Source organism: Pseudophryne corroboree, chromosome 5, assembly GCF_028390025.1.
Source record: "Pseudophryne corroboree isolate aPseCor3 chromosome 5, aPseCor3.hap2, whole genome shotgun sequence".
Taxonomy (NCBI): domain Eukaryota; kingdom Metazoa; phylum Chordata; class Amphibia; order Anura; family Myobatrachidae; genus Pseudophryne; species Pseudophryne corroboree.
The window spans coordinates 407,231,683-407,252,054 of record NC_086448.1 but is presented as its reverse complement, the minus strand read 5'-3'; the positions used below and the strand labels follow the sequence as shown (position 1 = coordinate 407,252,054).

Genomic DNA, 20,372 nt, shown 5'->3' with positions numbered 1-20,372 from the left:
TTCTCAAACTCTGTCCTCAGGACCCCACACACTGCATGTTTTGCAGGTCTCCTCACAGATCACAAGTGAAATAATTAGCTCCACCTGTGGACCTTTTAAAATGTGTCAGTGAGTAATTAATACACCTGTGCACTTGCTGGGTTACCTGCAAAACATGCACTGTGTGGGGTCCTGAGGAGAGAGTTTGAGAACCACTGCTCTAGGGCAAAGCAGTGGGATTTAATGGTTTTGATTTATATATTGGCAAAAAAGAGAGAACCGTTTCAGATGTGACCAGTAAAACAACACTTTTACTTAATCACAGTAATATATTTTAATCCTGTGTGCAAGATGCTCATATCATTTTGAAGAAATTATGCTTGTTCAAGTGTGTTGTTTTCAGTGATAATGCCTCTTGATTTGTATTTCTTACTTAGGAACATGTCTTCTGGGTAGTTTCTCTAAATACCCTCTTCATACTTGTTTTTGGTATGTATCAGAGCTGTTGCATTTTGACATCTTGAAGAATATGATTATACTGTAGAAATATTTGATAGTTTTAACAAAACGTGAAGTAAAACCTAAAATAAATATTCCCGCACTTGGCTTTACCCATATTGTACATGGTACCAGCTGCATGGCAGTATTAATGTCAAATATGTATATAAAACAAACACTTATGTTATCGGTGCTTAAAATAATATAATGCATAGCTGTGTGTACTACAGATGTAGCCATGTTCATCTTTGCTGCAATGCGGCTTGCTGTATGGCAGGCAAGGCTGCAACTATTTGGAGACAGCAATCGCTCCATTAATTCCCAAAAGAATTAATGAAGTGGTTTCCAACTGCAAATAGTCACAGCCTGGCATGCAGCATCGCAGTAAGATGCGCATGGCAACATTTGCATATGTACCAAATAAAACAGGGTTTTCTCTTGCAGCAAGCCTGGGGGACACTGGACCATGGGCACTTAATTTAATTTGTTCAAATGTGTCCCGCCATACTGTAGCTCTGCTGCGTATAGCAGCCTGCTGTTTCTGGATCATGATGCATATGCATCACAGGCAGCTTCCATGCAGTGAATGAGCGACGAGAACGTGCATACACACACACACACACACACACACACACACGACCACAGTCTCCCATTTACGTGACTGCATAGTGGGAGAGTACAACCCAATAGACCACATATTGTGCATTGCGGCAGCAACACAAAAGGACACATCTGTAGCTTTAAAAATTAAGCTCCTCCCCCTTCAACCCCATAATACTAGTCTTCTTAGTGCCCGTTGTCTTTAGGTAGGGCACATTTGGAGAGGGCAGCCTTTGTTATAGATGGGTGTTTCTCCGGCAGGGTCCACAGGTTATCCACAGGATAATGTTGGGTTATAATAACACGACAGCGGATTTGCGCCAAATGGTCAAAGCTTTCGTCCTTCCAGCATGCAACGGGCCTGTCCATATATCTCCGCCTCCTGGCTCAGGCAAATCCATTTTTTGATGCAGCAGGAGCCGGACAATGGTCAGTGGGCTGCTGGTTTTTAGCAGCCATAAGCTTTATTTTGTTTTTATAGTCTTACTTTTTTTTTTGAGCGATCTTTCTAAAAAACATCTTATACTTACCTTGGAAAGAGTCGCTTCAACAACTCCCCGCTGGATCGCAACAACGCTTACCCACGTGTACAATGCTGTTTCGGTGGGCGTCTGTGTAGGATGTACTAGCAAGTCCCACAGACGTTACCAGGCTGTGGCTGGAGCACGGGGAGAAGGTAAGGCATCGGTTCCGCTTAGAGGGGGAACACGGACACAGCCGCACTGTTTCATCAGTAGACTACCAAACAATCGTTGATGCGGGTGCATCAGCGCTAGGCCTTAGGGATCATAGTCTCCAGGTGTAGTATGAGGCCGCAATCCCTAGGGTTGATGTCAGCAGTGGGGAGTCAGACGCTCCCTTGGTCGTCCCTCCCTCCGGTTCATGACCAGTTTCCTCCGAGTCTCCAGCCATGAACTGAGTTCCTGCTTCCGTCTGAGATGCTGTATCTAAGGGGAACCAGTCGCAGCTTAGACGACTGTGTGACTGGTGCTTCAGTGTTCATTTGGGCGTCTGTGTTCACTTTAGGTTCACGGAGCCGTTGTGTACATTATTAGCGTCTGGATCCACTGAGCGTTTCCAGTCCTGGAAGCGGGGTATAGTCTCCCTGTATCCTACTCGGGTGATACAGCGCTAAGTTTCTATCTACCTTTGAGTATGAATAGTTGGATAAGTGCCTGATGCATACGAGTCTGATAACTATTGATGCTGTTTAAAATAACTCCTATATAAGGTAATGCAGTAATATGTTCTCCTACATACTTGAAATGTATTTGTAGTTGATTATGTGCTCATATTGCTTATTATGCTAATGTATAACCTGTGCCTGATTGCTAGTGTGATTGCTGACTTTACTATAAATCTGTCAGTTTTCCGTGTATTCAGATCCTCAATGCTGGTGCAAAGCAGGGTAGGGTCAGATTGTATGTCACTTTAATACATTTTAAAGTGATTACTGTCACAAATTGTGTAGTTAACACTGTACAGGTGTGTGATTTTATTTATCATGTCTAAGAACGGCAAGGGTGAGGGAAATACACTTTCCACAGCAGCACCAACACTTTCATGCTATCTTGCAAAGCTGGGTTAACCTCTCAGGATCTGGTTCATAATGGATTATGTACAAATTGTTTAGCTTTCACCAAAGCCTCTTAAATAAGCCGAGGCAGGCACAGGTTCAAGTTAGACCCCATGGGCTACTTTTGCACAGACATCTAGTATAGCTGTGCGGATAATGCCAGCTCCTATTCCAGGGTTAGGTTAACTTATTAATCCTTACATGCAACATTCCACTTGGGTTTTATTACATCCAGCACAGGAATTGCAGCCTCTCGACAAAAGCAGGCTGAAATGCCGGTGTTAAGTAAATCACATAGACAACTTTCTTTTACGTCCTAGAGCAGGGGTGGGGAACCTTTTGCCTACCAAGGGCCATTTGGATATTTATAAAATCCTTTGGGGGCCATACAAAAATTCTCAACTTAAAAATTACCCTGCCCCCCAGTAGTTCCGCCCATAGAGGTACTAAGGGGGTCATTCCGAGTTGTTCGCTCGCAAGCTGCTTTTAGCAGCTTTGCACACGCTAAGCCGCCGCCTACTGGGAGTGAATCTTAGCTTATCAAAATTGCGAACGAAAGATTAGCAGAATTGCGAATAGACACTTCTTAGCAGTTTTTTAGTAGCTCCAGACTTACTCGGCATCTGCGATCAGTTCAGTCAGTTTCGTTCCTGGTTTGACGTCACAAACACACCCAGCGTTCGCCCAGACACTCCTCGGTTTCTCCAGCCACTCCCGCGTTTTTCCCAGAAACGGTAGCGTTTTTTCGCACACACCCATAAAACGGACAGTTTCCGCCCAGAAACACCCACTTCCTGTCAATCACATTACGATCACCAGAACGAAGAAAAAACCTCGTAATGCCGTGAGTAAAATTCCTAACTGCATAACAAATTTACTTGGCGCAGTCGCACAGCGGACATTGCGCATGCGCATTAGCGACTAATCGCTCCGTTGCGAAAAAAAATAACGAGCGAACAACTCGGAATGACCCCCTAAGTGCGTACGCACCAAAAAAAATGGGTGTGGCCAATTAAAATGGGACATGATACACATATGCCCCCAATAGTGCAGTGCCAGATACACAATTGCCCCCACAGTGCCAGATACACAATTGCCCCCACAGTGCCAGATACACAATTGCCCCCACAGTGCCAGATACACAATTGCCCCCACAGTGCCAGATCCACAATTGCCCCCACAGTGCCAGATCCACAATTGCCCCCACAGTGCCAGATCCACAATTGCCCCCACAGTGCCAGATCCACAAATGCCCCCACAGTGCCAGATCCACAAATGCCCCCACAGTGCCAGGTACACAAATGCTCCCACAGTGATGCTTCCCCCCCCCCCACACCCGCCCACACTGTGCTGCTCACCACCGCTGCTCCATCCGGCGGCGTGTCTCGTTGGTCAGGGCAGGGAGGAGAGTGCGGCTATGTCCGGCGGCAGGTAAGATCTCAAACCTGCCACCGGTTCGTGAGCCAATCAGAGCTTGCGGACCGGCAGTGGCGGCTCCTGATTTGCTGACGGTCTGCTAGCTCTGATTGGCTCACAGATTGTGCCTGACTTTCTTTGTGGGTGTATGCTCTCTCACATAGCCATGTCCAGGGACTCTGTCTTAAGCTGCAGAGAAAGTTTCTTCTCTAGAGGAATCCATTCCATGTACCCAGGAATGTAATGTCTTGTCTCAGGCTTCTATCTCTGAGCCAGGATGGCTGACTTCAATTAAGGGAATGATCTCTTAGATTGCTACTAGGGTGGCTCATACTGAGTCTGAAACTCAGGTTTTAAAGAATTCTATGTCAGTTTGGTCATGTTCTGTTCCTATTCCTTCTAAAGCCCCTAGCATATATACACAGATACGTGCGCTTGCCCAGATTATGCAAGCCCACACGGATACCGACTCTGATACAGTAGACGGTGATGGGGATGTGCTGAGGGGGTGCAGCTCATGATTGAGGCCATTAGAGATGTGTTAAACATAACAGACACACCACCTGAGCAGGTTGAGGAGGCTTACTTCACAGACAATAAGAAAGTCTCTCTAACTTTCCCTGCGTCTAAAGAATTAAACGCTCTATTTGAAAAATCCTGGGAAACCCCGGAAAAAAAAACAGATTCCCAAGAGGGTTCTGGTTGCTTTTCCCTTCCCTGAGGATAGAAAAAAATGGTAAAACCCGCTTATACTTGACACATCTGTTTCCAGGCTGTCAAAAAAGGTAATGTTACCTGTTCCCGTATCTACAGAGTTAAAAGAACTGGCTGATCGTAAAATTAACACTATGCTCAAATCCATATACACTGCTTCAGGGGAGGCGTTAAGGCCTACCATTGCCTGTGCATGGATTTCTAAAGCTATAGTAAAGTGCTCAGGCTTATTACTAGAGGACTTGGATACAATGGGCAGAAGTGACATTGAACTGTTTTTCTGCTGCGGGCTCCACAAGGAATAACATCAGGGTGTAGAGTAGGATCTTGATCCGAGGACCGACAGGTTCAAAGCTTTAGACTGTTCCCAAGATGCACAGCGCCGCCTCCTCTATAACCCCACCTCCATGCCAGAGAGCTCAGTTTGTAGTTGGTTCCTGCAGTAGCAGGTCACTTAACAGGGGGCTGCTTCAGGCAGCCTATTCTTAGCTTTAACTTTAACGAAAAGAAGAGGATTTTACAAAGGCTGCAGCAGCCTGTGTCTGATAGACGTCTCTGCCGCAGCTCCATCACCCCCAGCGGCGCTGTATACTCCCGCGCTGTGGTTGCCGGTTCACTACATCGGAGGCGCCGGCTTCTTCCTCTCTGCCCGTGAGTCACACACACGCCGCCGTCTCCCGGATCGCGGGGCCGCTGACAAGGGGTAGGTAAGGGGCTTCTGTGCCGCACTTTGCACCGGAACCCTGCGCGGCCGTAGACGCAGATTACTGGGCTGATGTTCCAATAGCCACCAGGGTGATTCTGTATGCGCACAGGTCAGTGGGGACGTTGTACCATTACCCCCACCGCTTTCTTTACTGTCCGCGCGCCCTGTTGGGATGCCAGCAGGGGGAGCAGGCCGGTCCTGAGGCCCCTCCCCCTGGCCCCAGTGCGCCATTTCTGCAGTGTTCCCACCCTGGAGCTGCTTCCCTCTCCCTCACTCCCGCTCTGCAGCCATTACAGATAGAGCCTTGCTGTTCCTGGGATTGCTGGGGCAAATCCTCCTCAGTGCTGTTCTTCCTACAGGACACTTGAGTATTCTACCTGTCACTGCGACTGTGTTAGTTATGAAAGAGTGCATACTGTCAGGGTTGTGTGGTACAAACACCCTGTGATATACACTGCTCAAAAAAATAAAGGGAACACTAAAATAACACATCCTAGATCTGAATGAATGAAATATTCTTATTAAATACTTTGTTCTTTACATAGTTGAATGTGCTGACAACAAAATCACACAAAATTTATCAATGGAAATCAAATTTATTAACCCATGGAGGTCTGGATTTGGAGTCACCCTCAAAATTAAAGTGGAAAAACACACTACAGGCTGATCCAACTTTGATGTAATGTCCTTAAAACAAGTCAAAATGAGTCTCAGTAGTGTGTGTGGCCTCCACGTGCCTGTATGACCCCCCTACAACCCACACAAGTGGCTCAGGTAGTGCAGCTCATCCAGGATGGCACATCAATGCGAGCTGTGGCTAGAAGGTTTGCTGTGTCTGTCAGCGTAGTGTCCAGAGCATGGAGGCGCTACCAGGAGACAGGCCAGTACATCAGGAGACGTGGAGGAGGCCGTAGGAGGGCAACAACACAACAGAAGGACCGCTACCTTCGCCTTTGTGCAAGGAGGAACAGGAGGAGCACTGCCAGAGCCCTGCAAAATGATCTCCAGCAAGCCACAAATGTGCATGTGTCTACTCAAACGATCAGAAACAGACTCCATGAGGGTGGTATGAGGGCCCGACGTCCACAGGTGGGGGTTGTGCTTACAGACCAACACCGTGCAGGACGTTTGGCATTTGCCAGAGAACACCAAGATTGGCAAATTCGCCACTGGCGCCCTGTGCTCTTCACAGATAAAAGCAGGTTCTCACTGAGCACATGTGACAGAGCCTGGAGACGCCAAGGAGAACGTTCTGCTGCCTGCAACATCCTCCAGCATGACCGGTTTGGCAGTGGGTCAGTAACGGGGTAGGGTGGCATTTCTTTGGGGGCCACACAGCCCTCCATGTGCTCGCCATAGGTATCCTGACTGCCATTAGGTACCGAGATGAGATCCTCAGACCCCTTGTGAGACCACATGCTGGTGCGGTTGGCCCTGGGTTCCTCCTAATGCAAGACAATGCTAGACCTCATGTGGCTGGAGTGTGTCAGCAGTTCCTGCAAGACGAAGGCATTGATGCTATGGACTGGCCCGCCCGTTCCCCAGACCTGAATCCAATTGAGCACATCTGGGACATCATGTCTCGCTCCATCCACCAATGCTACGTTGTACCACAGACTGTCCAGGAGTTGGCGGATGCTTTAGTCCAGGTCTGGGAGGAGATCCCTCAGGAGACCATCCGCCACCTCATCAGGAGCATGCCCAGGCATTGTAGGGATGTCATTCAGGCACGTGGAGGCCACACACACTACTGAGACTCATTTTGACTTGTTTTAAGGACATTACATCAAAGTTGGATCAGCATGTAGTGGGTTTTTCCACTTCAATTTTGAGGGTGACTCCAAATCCAGACCTCCATGGGTTAATAAATTTGATTTCCATTGATAATTTTTGTGTGATTTAGTTGTCAGCACATTCAACTATGTAAAGAACAAAGTATTTAATAAGAATATTTCATTCATTCAGATCTAGGATGTGTTATTTTAGTGTTCCCTTTATTTTTTTGAGCAGTGTACATCCAGTGCCTACTGCGTTTGTTATATCTGTTGTTATCACATATAGCCATACTGAGTATTACTTTCTATTGCTAGTCCAGTGCAGTTTATGGTACATAATTTCTGCATGGTACGTTTGTGACTATAAATGTGTGTATGTAGCTGCTGCGTGTTTGCCTTTTTGCAGGGTATTTCACTCAGCGTGCTATTCCTATATTACTATACCTGTGGGGGCCAAGTGTTTCAGGTTTTCTCTGGTGATAATATAGGATTGTTTCACAAGATATACTACTGGAGTATCTTTTACTTGTGAATTATAGTCACCATATGTTTTATTCCTATTGAACCCTCGGTCTGTGCCAGCTTCGGCTGTTTCTCTGAGAGTTCTTATTAGGTATAGTGCTGCTACTAAAAAAAAAAAATTGTACCGTATTGCCCATTACTGTGTGCATTGTTATGTCTGCTACACGTGGCAATGACGTTGGGGCCTCTCCCACACTGCGTGGTAGTAAGGCCACTGACGGAATGGAGGATAATTTAGCTGAGAGTTCAGGTTCAATGTCTTCTTTGCCGCCCAGTGGGTCGGTAGCACTCAGGGCATCACAAGATCCACCTTGGGCTACATTTTCTACATTGTTAAACACGCTTGTAACTAAATTGATGCCCCCTGTGGGACCACCTGTGCCGCTACCACAGATTATGGTCCCTGCTGTGAACCTGCCATGGACGGATCAGCTTTCCACTCAGTTACAGCATTTGAACCAACCCATGTCCAAATCTAAGGGTCAATCTCGCTCGCATAAGACTGTCGTCTTCTAAAAGGGCCATTACCACCTCCCGATCCGCGGCCTTAACTGACACGTCCTCCAAGGAGGACGGTGCTTATACTGACCCCTCGGACACTGGTGCTGATGTTTCAGATGGGGAGGGGAAATCGTCCGTGGATGTCTCGAATTTGAGGCGATAAGGCTCATTCTTCAGGTGGCTGATTCTGAGCCCGAGACTGTCTCCAAGAAACCTGATAGGTTTAAGTATAAGAAGGTGGTTAAGCAGGTTCTACCCTACTCTAAACACCTGATTGACATACGTCAGGAATCCTGGGAAAATCCGTGAACAAAGTTTACGAATAAGAATCTGTTGGCTCGCTATCCCCTCTCTGCGGAGGTGTGTAAAAATTGGGAAACCCCTCCGCCTGTAGTTTCTCATGTGGCGCGTATGGTTGTTTCCTCTGCCCTGCCAGTAACTACCATCACCTTTTTGAAGGAACAGATGGATCGTCGGGTGGAGGGCTTTTTAAAAGCGATTTATACCCTTTCTGGGTCTGTACAAAGGCCAACTATTGCAGCGACTTGGGCTGTTGAAGCGTGGGCTCAGGAACTTGAGGCGGAACTGCCTTCTGATGCATCTGAGCATGCTCAACAATGTCTCTCATATATTGCCACGGCTTCTCTGTACCTAAAGAAGGCGGCCTTCGATGCCGGGGTGCTCGCGGCCAAGGCTGCTACTGCATCCATTTTGGCCAGACGTATCCTTTTGTTGAGATCCTGGTCGATGGATTTGGATTCCAGAAAGACCCTGAAGGTACTTCCTTTCAAGGGAGACATGCTCTTTGGAGAAGTCCTCAATAAGATTGTGGCTGATCTGGCTACTGCTGATACAGTTTGACAAATACTTGTCGGAATGGATCCGACTTTAATTGAATATACCCCTTAGACCAGTGGTTTCCAAACTTTTTTGAATCACGGCGCCCTAGAATATCAGAATTTTTTTCACGGCACCTCTAGGCCAAAAATGTATTATTGAGAAATTTAGAAAGAAATATTACATTAAGTAGATCGCATTTATATGTCATCCTTAGGGTCAGTTGTGTGGTGAGGAACAAGATTTGCTTCTGTTTGGCCACATATTTTATGACTGTCAGCCACCAGCACTGGTTTAGCCTATTATATTGTCCATGAGTAATTTTAATTGGTCCTGGACCATCAACCCAGCGCACCCCTGCAAGTGTCCCGAGGCACCCCAAGGAGCCACGGCACACAGTTTGGGAACCTCTGCCTTAGACTGAAAGTGATCAAAAATTCTGTTTTGTCTATTTTGAAACCAAAGTTTAAAGAAATATGTTTGTGCTTGGTATTTCTATTTTGTATAAGAAATGTGAAGTGTGATATATGTGTATTAAGTGGCAAAGTTTGTGTTTAAGATAATTTAACCATCAGTGCAAGGGTTTGCATTTTTTTAATGCAAAAAAAATGGGAGTAGGTGTAAGGCCTGACATTACAAATTTGCTAATTTCTTGAGTTAATTTTAACAGAAGTTTAAATTTTAGCAGCTTCAGTTGTGCAAACTTCCATACAGGTCTTCCAGGATATTAATAGACTGTTGCTAAAGATGGATTTTGACCACTATTTATAAACTGCCAATACAAGAATTAGAGGTGAACACACCCCAACTCCCGGCGCAAATTTAGTCAATGATAATTAAACACCAGCTGCACACACTAAAATGATTAGCTAAATCCTCAAACAACTGTAACAAAGAGAAAGAGAGAAGTGGTGCGCTTAATGTAATTGTATACCTTTATATTTTGATGATTTAATGTGATTAGGTGTCTGCTTTTACTCAAAACTGCAGTAAGTAAACATAGAATCTGCTTTTTGAATAAAATTATTTTTACTTCAATTAATAAACAATTTAATACACTTAAAAAGACTGTAAAAATCAAGGAATCAATGGATATATTCCACACACTCAAATAGGAAGCATTAGATATCCTTTGGCGCTGTAAAAATTAATGGCAACAATATAGCTCATATGACACTAAACAGACCCTTTGCAATCTGCTACATCGAAGTGTGTCAAGCTGTAACATATGCTCACAAGTTTATAAGGAAAGTCTCTCAGATCCTCCTGCTACTGGCGTCCCAGTGCAGAGAATTGCTGCTGTAAAATAATTACCCGAACCTGCGGGAGTATCCAGTGATGCAGACACCCAGAGAGATGTACGTCCTTGCAGCTTTCAGTAAAAACGCTCACCGCCGGCACTATTAACGGTGTAGATCTCTGTCCTGGCGGGCGGGTATATGATGCTCCAAATTACCGCTTGGCAGTGTAGCCGCTGGGAGTATCAGTCTCTGTCCTGGCTAGCAGACAGAAGGAGCTCCAGTTCCGATGAAGCCGCTAGAGACAGCGCTTGTAAAGATGCTTCCACCAGTGTGTGGATACAAACAGGGAGATGACGTCAACGCGTTTCGTCACGTCACAACTCGGGACTTCCTCTAGACTTTAGGGCTCATTCAATCTTAGCCCTTATTTAACTCCCCGTATGTACCGCCTTTGATTATAATTGCACTCACCAGTGTGTAAAAATCTCGGTCTTGAAATTACATGTATACTGACCTCCTTTAATTATTATTCCACACACCAGTGAGCTAAGTCACGGTCCTTAGGATTGCATGTATACTAGCAGCAATATAAACACAATTAAAAATAATAAAAAGCAGACTCTAAGTACTTAATAAACGACTGGTATTTCTATATGGATAAACACATATACATAGGCATTATGATAAAGCTTTCGATATTTAAAGGGATTTAGTTTTAAGCAATAAGAGCAACAATGTTAATATTGATATTAGCATCACCAGTATTCATATTTAAATTTTAATTATTATGATTTTAATTGCAATAACAATAATATTTATAATTTATATATACTTTTCCAGCAGCAGTCTTTGTATAAATTACCTAATCTAAGCAGGTGTAATCAATAGCCTCGTTAAGCCCCTTAGTACTTAGCGTATCCAATTTAAATATCCAAGCAGATTCTCCAATGCATAACTGCCGATATCTATTCCCACCCCTCCTAGTATTGCAAAATTGTTCCACCACTATTAGAGACAACTCCTTAGGGTCCCCATTATGACATTTAACAAAGTGTCTTGAGACACTATGATTAATTTATTAATATTACGCCTATGTTCCCTAAAGTGACATTTAATTGTTCTGATAGTCCTGCCGACATATTGCAGTCGGCATGGACATTGTAAAACATACACAGAATAAGGAGATTCACAATTTAAGTATTGTTTCTCTAACGTCCTAAGTGGATGCTGGGGACTCCGTAAGGACCATGGGGAATAGCGGCTCCGCAGGAGACTGGGCACATCTAAAGAAAGCTTTAGGACTATCTGGTGTGCACTGGCTCCTCCCCCTATGACCCTCCTCCAAGCCTCAGTTAGATCTCTGTGCCCGAACGAGAAGGGTGCACACTAGGGGCTCTCCTGAGCTTCTTAGTGAAAGTTTTAGTTTAGGTTTTTTATTTTCAGTGAGACCTGCTGGCAACAGGCTCACTGCATCGAGGGACTAAAGGGAGAAGAAGCGAACTCACCTGCGTGCAGAGTGGATTGGGCTTCTTAGGCTACTGGACATTAGCTCCAGAGGGACGATCACAGGCCCAGCTTGGATGGGTCCCAGAGCCGCGCCGCCGGCCCCCTTACAGAGCCAGAAGGCAGAAGAGGTCCGGAAAATCGGCGGCAGAAGACGTCCTGTCTTCAACAAGGTAGCGCACAGCACTGCAGCTGTGCGCCATTGCTCTCAGCACACTTCACACTCCGGTCACTGAGGGTGCAGGGCGCTGGGGGGGCGCCCTGAGACGCAATAATAAACACCTTGGATGGCAAAAAATGCATCACATATAGCTCCTGGGCTATATGGATGCATTTAACCCCTGCCAAAATACATAAAAAAACGGGAGATAGGCTCCGCCCCCTTATCGGCGGCCTTATCTCCTCAGCACACTGGCGCCATTTTCCCTCACAGCTCCGTTGGAGGGAAGCTCCCTGGCTCTCCCCTGCAGTCACTACACTACAGAAAGGGTTAAAAAAGAGAGGGGGGCACAAATTAGACGCAGTATTAACTATACAGCAGCTATAAGGGGAAAAACACTTATATAAGGTTATCCCTGTGTATATATATATATATATATATATATATATATATAGCGCTCTGGTGTGTGCTGGCAAACTCTCCCTCTGTCTCCCTAGACAGGGCTAGTGGGGTCCTGTCCTCTATCAGAGCATTCCCTGTGTGTGTGCTGTATGTCGGTACTTTTGGGTCGACATGTATGAGGAGAAAAATGATGTGGAGACGGAGCAGATTGCCTGTAATAGTGATGTCACCCCCTAGGGGGTCGACACCTGAGTGGATGAACTGTTGGAAGAAATTACGTGACAGTGTCAGCTCTGTATAAAAGACAGTGGTTGACATGAGACAGCCGGCTACTCAGCTTGTGCCTGTCCAGACGTCTCATAGGCCGTCAGGGGCTCTAAAGCGCCCGTTACCTCAGATGGCAGATATAGACGCCGACACGGATACTGGCTCCAGTGTCGACGGTGAAGAGACAAATGTGACTTCCAGTAGGGCCACACGTTACATGATTGAGGCAATGAAAAATGTTTTACACATTTCTGATAATACGAGTACCACCAAAAAGGGGTATTATGTTCGGTGAGGAAAAACTACCTGTAGTTTTCCTGAATCTGAGAAATTAAATGAGGTGTGTGATGATGCGTGGGTTTCCCCCGATAACAACTGATCATTTCTAAAATGTTATTGGCATTATATCCTTTCCCGCCAGAGGTTAGGGTGCGTTGGGAAACACCCCCTAGGGTGGATAAAGCGCTCACACGCTTGTAAGGGCTCTATCCTCTCCTGAGATGGCCGCCCTTAAGGATCCTGCTGATAGAAAGCAGGAGGGTATCCTAAAATGTATTTACACACATACTGGTGTTATACTGCGACCAGCAATCGCCTCAGCCTGGATGTGCAGTGCTGGGTTGGCGTGGTCGGATTCCCTGGCTGAAAATATTGATACCCTAGATAGGGACAGTATATTTTTGCCTATAGAGCTTTTGAAGATGCATTTCTATATATGCGTGATGCACAGCGGAATATTTGCCGACTGGCATCAAGTCTAAGTGCGTTGTCCATTTCTACCAGTAGAGGGTTATGGACACGTCAGTGGTCAGGTGATGCGTATTCCAAACGGCATTTGGAAGTATTGCCTTATTAAGGGGAGGAGTTATTTGGGGTCGGTCTTTCAGACCTGGTGGCCACGGCAACAGCTGGGAAATCCACGTTTGTACCCCAGGTCGCCTCTCAACATGAGAAGACGCCGTATTATCAGGTGCAGTCTTTTCGTGGATAAGCGGGCAAAAGGTTCCTCATTTCTGCCCCGTGACAGAGGGAGAGGAAAAAGGCTGCAGAAATCAGCCAGTTCCCAGGAACAGAAACCCTCTCCCGCCTCTGCCAAGCCCTCAGTATACGCTGGGGCTTTACAAGCAGAATCAGGCACGGTGGGGGGCCCGTCGCAATGAATTTCAGCACGCAGTGGGCTCACTCGCAAGTAGACCCCTGGATCCTTCAGGTGATATCTCAGGGGTACAAATTAGAATTCGAGACGTCTCCCCCTCGCCGTTTCCTAAAGTCGGCTTTACCGATGTTTCCTTCTGACAGGGAGACAGTTTTGGAAGCCATTCACAAGCTGTATTCCCAGCAGGTGATAATCAAGATACCCCTTCTGCAACAGGGAACGGGGTATTATTCCACACTGTTGTGGTACCGAAGCCGGACGGCTCGGTGAGACCGATTCTAAATCTAAAATCTTTGAACACTTACATACAGAGGTTCAAATTCAAGATTGAGTCACTCAGAGCAGTGATTGCGAACCTGGAAGAAGGGGACTACATGATGTCTCGGGACATCAAGGATGCTTACCTTCATGTCAAAATTTACCCTTCTCACCAAGGGTACCTCAGGTTTATGGTACAGAACTGTCACTATCAGTTCAGACGCTGCCGTATGGATGGTCCACGGCACCCCGGGTCTTTACCAAGGTAATGGCCGAAATGATGATACTCCTTCGAAGGAAGGGAGTTTTAGTTATCCCTTACTTGGACAATTCCCTGATAAGGGTAAGATCCAGGGAACAGTTGGAGGTCGGTGTAGCACTATCTCAGGTAGTGTTGCTGCAGCACGGTTGGATTCTCAATATTCCAAAATCGCAGCTGGTTCCGACGACTTGTCTTCTGTTCCTAAGGATGATCCTGGACACAGTCCAGAAAAAGGTGTTTCTCCCGGAGGAGAAAGCCAGGGAGTTATCCGAGCTAGTCAGGAACCTCCTAAAACCGAGCCAAGTCTCAGTGCATCAATGCACAAGGGTTCTGGGTAAAATGGTGGCTTCCTACGAAGCAATCCCATTCGGCAGATTCCACGCAAGAACTTTCCAGTGGGACCTGCTGGACAAATGGTCCGGGTCGCATCTTCAGATGCATCAGCGGATAACCCTGTCACCAAGGACAAGGGGTCCCTCCTGTGGTGGTTGCAGAGTGCTCATCTTCTAGAGGGCCGCAGATTCGGCATTCAGGACTGGGTCCTGGTAACCACGGATGCCAGCCTGCGAGGCTGGGGAGCAGTCACACAGAGAAGGAATATCCAGGACTTATGGTCAAGCCTGGAGACATCACTTCACATAAATATCCTGAAGCTAAGGGACATTTACAATGCTCTAAGCTTAGCAAGACCTCTGCTTCAAGGTCAGCCGGTGTTGATCCAGTCGGACAACATCACGGCAGTCACCCACGTAAACAGACAGGGTGGCACAAGAAGCAGGAGGGCAATGGCAGAAGCTGCAAGGATTCTTCGCTGGGCGGAAAATCATGTGATAGCACTGTCAGCAGTATTCATTCCGGGAGTGGATAACTGGGAAGCAGACTTCCTCAGCACGACCTCCACCCGGGAGAGTGGGGACTTCACCCAGAAGTCTTCCACATGATTATAAACCGTTGGGAAAAACTCGACATGTATTGCGCCAGGTCCAGGGACCCTCAGGCAATAGCTGTAGACGCTCTGGTAACACCGTGGGTGTACCAGTCAGGGTATGTGTTCCCTCCTCTGCCTCTCATACCCAAGGTACTGAGATTGATAAGATGGAGAGGAGTAAGCACTATATTCGTGGCTCCGGATTGGCCAAGAAGGACTTGGTAACCGGAACTTCAAGAGATGCTCACGGAGGATCCGTGGCCTCTACCTCTAAGAAGGGACCTGCTCCAGCAAGGACCCTGTCTGTTCCAAGACTTACCGCGGCTGCGTTTGACGGCATGGCGGTTGAACGCCGGATCCTGAAGGAAAAAAGGCATTCCGGATGAAGTCATCCCTATCCTGATCAAAGCCAGGAAGGATGTAACCGCAAAAACATTATCACCGCAATTGGCGAAAATATGTTGCGTGGTGCGAGGCCAGTAAGGCCCGACGGTGGAAATTCAACTTGGTCGATTCCTACATTTCCTGCAAACAGGAGTGTCTATGGGCCTGAAATTGGGGTCCATTAAGGTTCAAATTTCGGCCCTGTCAATTTTCTTCCAAAAAGAACTAGCTTCAGTCCCTGAAGTTCAGACGTTTGTAAAAGGGGTACTGCATATACAGCCTCCTTTTGTGCCTCCAGTGGCACTTTGGGATCTCAATGTAGTTTTGGGTTCCAAAAGTCACATTGGTTTGAACCACTTAAATCTGTGGCGTTAAAATATCTCACATGGAAAGTGGTCATGCTGTTGGCCCTGGCCTGGGCCAGGCGCGTGTCAGAATTGGCGGCTTTATCCTGAAATAGCCCTTATCTGATGTTCCATTCGGACAGGGCGGAATTGAGGACTCGTCCTCAGTTTCTCCCTAAGGTGGTTTCAGCGTTTCACCTGAACCAACCTATTTGTGGTGCCTGCGGCTACTAGGGACTTGGAGGACTCCAAGTTGCTAGACGTTGTCAGGGCCCTGAAAATATATGTTTCCAGGAGGGCTGGAGTCAGGAAATCTGACTCGCTGTTTATCCTGTATGCACCCAACAAGCTGGGTGCTCCTGCTTCTAAGCAGACTATTGCTCGTTGGATTTGTAGTACAATTCAGCTTGCACATTCTGTGGCAGGCCTGCCACAGCCAAAAATCTGTAAATGCCCACTCCACAAGGAAGGTGGGCTCATCTTGGGCGGCTGCCCGAGGGGTCTCGGCTTTACAACTTTGCCGAGCAGCTACTTGGTCAGGAGCAAATACGTTTGTAAAATTCTACAAAATTGATATCCTGGCTGAGGAGGACCTGGAGTTCTCTCATTTGGTGCTGCAGAGTCATCCGCACTCTCCCGCCCGTTTGGGAGCTTTGGTATAATCCCCATGGTCCTTACGGAGTCCCCAGCATCCACTTAGGACGTTAGAGAAAATAAGAATTTACTTACCGATTAATTCTATTTCTCATAGTCCGTAGTGGATGCTGGGCGCCCATCCCAAGTGCGGATTGTCTGCAATACTTGTACATAGTTATTGTTACAAAAATCGGGTTATTATTGTTGTGAGCCATCTTTCAGAGGCTCCTCTGTTATCATGCTGTTAACTGGGTTCAGATCACAGGTTATACGGTGTGATTGGTGTGGCTGGTATGAGTCTTACCCGGGATTCAAAATCCTTCCTTATTGTGTACGCTCGTCCGGGCACAGTATCCTAACTGAGGCTTGGAGGAGGGTCATAGGGGGAGGAGCCAGTGCACACCAGATAGTCCTAAAGCTTTCTTTAGATGTGCCCAGTCTCCTGCGGAGCCGCTATTCCCCATGGTCCTTACGGAGTCCCCAGCATCCACTACGGACTATGAGAAATAGAATTATCGGTAAGTAAATTCTTATTTTAATCGGAAAACTCCCCCCACTACTTCAAGATGTAACATTTATTGACCCGTTGTTCATATACCCACAAGTAAAGCAAATGGATTTATTGCACCTATAACTACCACAAGGTCTATTAGGAAGCCAAGATTTTGGCTGATCTTCATTAGATTGTTTGATTGTCTTCAAATCACTCGGTGCTAATAAGTTTCTTAAATTAGTATTTTTCTTAGAAATTATCCTTGGTTTATCACCAATGTGCTTATTCAATACGGGGTCTTGTTTTAATATTCCTAAATTTGTATTAATAATCTGTCTAATCTTATTCGATTTTGAATTATACTTATATATAAATAACATCTCTTCTGATGGATCAAGCTGATTGATAACTTCCGATGTTCTCATGGGAAGTTTAGATTGAGACTTTAAGGGAGACATGCTCTTTGGAGAAGTCCTCAATAAGATTGTGGCTGATCTGGCTACTGCTAATACAGCTTGACAAATACTTGTCAGAATGGATCCGACTTTAATTGAATATACCCCTTAGACTGAAAGTGATCAAAAATTCTGTTTTGTCTATTTTGAAACCAAAGTTTAAAGAAATATGTTTGTGCTTGGTATTTCTATTTTGTATAAGAAATGTGAAGTGTGATATATGTGTATTAAGTGGCAAAGTTTGTGTCTAAGATAATTTAACCATCAGTGCAAGGGTTTGCACTTTTTTTAACGCAAAAATAATGGGAGTAGGTGTAAGGCCTGACATTACAAATTTGCTAATTTCTTGAGTTCATTTTAACAGAAGTTTAAATTTTAGCAGCTTCAGTTGTGCAAACTTCCATACAGGTCTTCCAGGATATTAATAGACTGTTGCTAATGATGGATTTTGCTCACTATTTATAAACTGCCATCAAAATAATCTTTTCAGTAATTAAAAAATATATATATCTTTTACATAGCTGTTGGTAAGTTTGGAAAGAGAGTGGCTTTGTTAAGTGGCCATAGTAGTTAACATGATCAAAAGCAACATTAATGATACCCTTTGTGGCAATGAATTCTCCTTTTTCCCCCTCAAATTTCCTATCAATCACAATCTTTAATGGCTGTTGTATAACACTTTTAAATGTATAATACGTCAACTTCTCTGGATTGACGTAAGGCTACATGTAAAAGTCAGTGTTTCCCAGTAAGAGCCATATTTTGACAAACTCGGACACCTTTTAATTTTTCTCTCCATTTTCCATTGCAATCTGTACACGAGGAAGGAAATTGCTGACTTTTTAATGCAGGCTATATTTTTTTTTTAATTATTGTGGCCCCATATTGTGTTCCATTAATGCTCTTTGATTTGTATAAAAAAATAAGGTGACTTTCAGAACCTTAGAATATAATTACGCGTTATGCTATACACAATACTATGGTAAGTGCTGGTAAACACTATTTTTACTAACACACAATTCACCCGTTTATGAAAATTTTGCCTTATTTCATTAAATGTCATTTGTGTATTTTAAAGGCAAAAAAAACATTTTATTTATCAAATATGACAGAAATGAAATAATTAGCTAAATGCCTTCAACATTATACTGTTCGCCAAAGCCCTGTTAGATGCATTTGCGTTCAAAGTATTTTTCAAATTTTTTGTATTTGTGGACATTATTATTATCATTATTTATTTATGTATTTTTATCTTTTTTTTGTACAGCATTTTGCCCTTATCACATTGGGCACTTCTCTGTCATCGGTCTTGGATTTGCACACTATGTGAGTATACAGTTGTATTATCCCACATTTCTGCAGCGAGGTACACTGTGTTCCACAGGGAATACATTGGGGTGTAGAGATGGATCTTGAGCCAGTGGCACCGACAGGCTAAAGCTTTAGACTATCCCAGAATACATTGCGGGGCCTCCTCTATAACCCCGTCTCCAGGCTCTGTGAGCTCCGTTTTAGAGTTGGTGCCTGCATGAAGCAGCTCTGAAAAAGCTTTTTAGAAGACTTCAAGGGCTGCAACACTTCATATGTCAGTGTGACATACTGTGCTGCTGCTCCATCACCTCCCCAGCGGTGTTGCATGCTCCCGCTGGCTCTGTTCCCTGGTACATATGCGGTGGAGGCGCTTTGATTCCTAGGCACACCACCGCAGACACTCTCCTGGATCGCTTGGCTGCTACTAAGGGAGGAGGTAAGAGGGTCCCCCAGACGGGACCTGCCGTTAAATCGCGTTCTGGTTGTGGTTTAAGGAGATGAACCGCGACACTCGTGTTGACACTGTGACAGAGCAGGGACTCCACTATATCCACTAGGACGCATGGGAGCACAGGTCGGATAGTAAAATATTCACTTTACTAAGGCTCCATAGTACCTGGTGGTGAGGACCAGCATAGGGGAAAAGGCGCTTGACCTATAAACACTCCCCCAGCTCCGGGCACCATCTACTGCTGGTGTTCCCGCCCTGGAGCTGCCACACACTCTCCCTCACTCCCTGACTGAGACTCTGGGCGCCATCTTCTCACAGTAGTTGCGACTGGTCTCCGGGACTGCAGGGTAAGTTCTCCTCTGTAAATCCGCCCGATTCATCAGCGCTGTGATTTTACAGACACTTAAGTATTCTACATGTCATTTTAAGACAGTGTTAGTTAAGAACAAGTGTACCTCTACCAGAATATATTGTACGAGTATTCTGACATATACATCCGGCCTCGGAGTGCACATTGTTTTATCTCTCTCTCTCTCTCTCTCTCTCTCTCTCTTTATTTATATATATATATATATATATATATATATATAGAGAGAGAGAGAGAGAGAGAGTATCCAAAATCCTTAGGACCAGAAGTATTTTGGATATTGGATTTTTCCGTATTTTGAAATAATTGCATACCACAGTGAGGCATCATGGCGATGGGACCCAAGTCTAAGCACAGAATGCATTTGTTACATATACACCTTATACACACAGCCTGAAGGTCATTTTAGCCAATATTTTTAATAACTCTGTGCATTAAACAAAATGTGTGTATATTCACACAATTCATTTGTTTCATATACACCTTATACACACAGCCTGAAAGTCATTTAATACAATATTTTTAATAACTTTGTGTATTAAACAAAGTTTGAGTACATTGAGCCATCAGAAAACAAAGGTTTCACTATCTCACTATCACTCAAAAAATTCCGTATTTCAGAATATTCCG

General features: G+C 45.2%; 1 protein-coding gene across 6 annotated transcripts in view; it reads left to right on the top strand.

The window, feature by feature from the left end:
* The window catches only part of MARCHF6 (membrane associated ring-CH-type finger 6), an 845,067-nt gene that overhangs the window by 413,295 nt on the left and 411,400 nt on the right, over positions 1–20,372 (top strand). For all 6 annotated transcript variants that reach the window (XM_063922758.1, XM_063922754.1, XM_063922757.1 and 3 more), the window contains 2 exons: positions 417–468; positions 18,881–18,939. In XM_063922758.1, the coding sequence (XP_063778828.1) occupies positions 417–468; positions 18,881–18,939 (111 nt within the window). The remainder of the gene's footprint in view (positions 1–416; positions 469–18,880; positions 18,940–20,372) is intronic.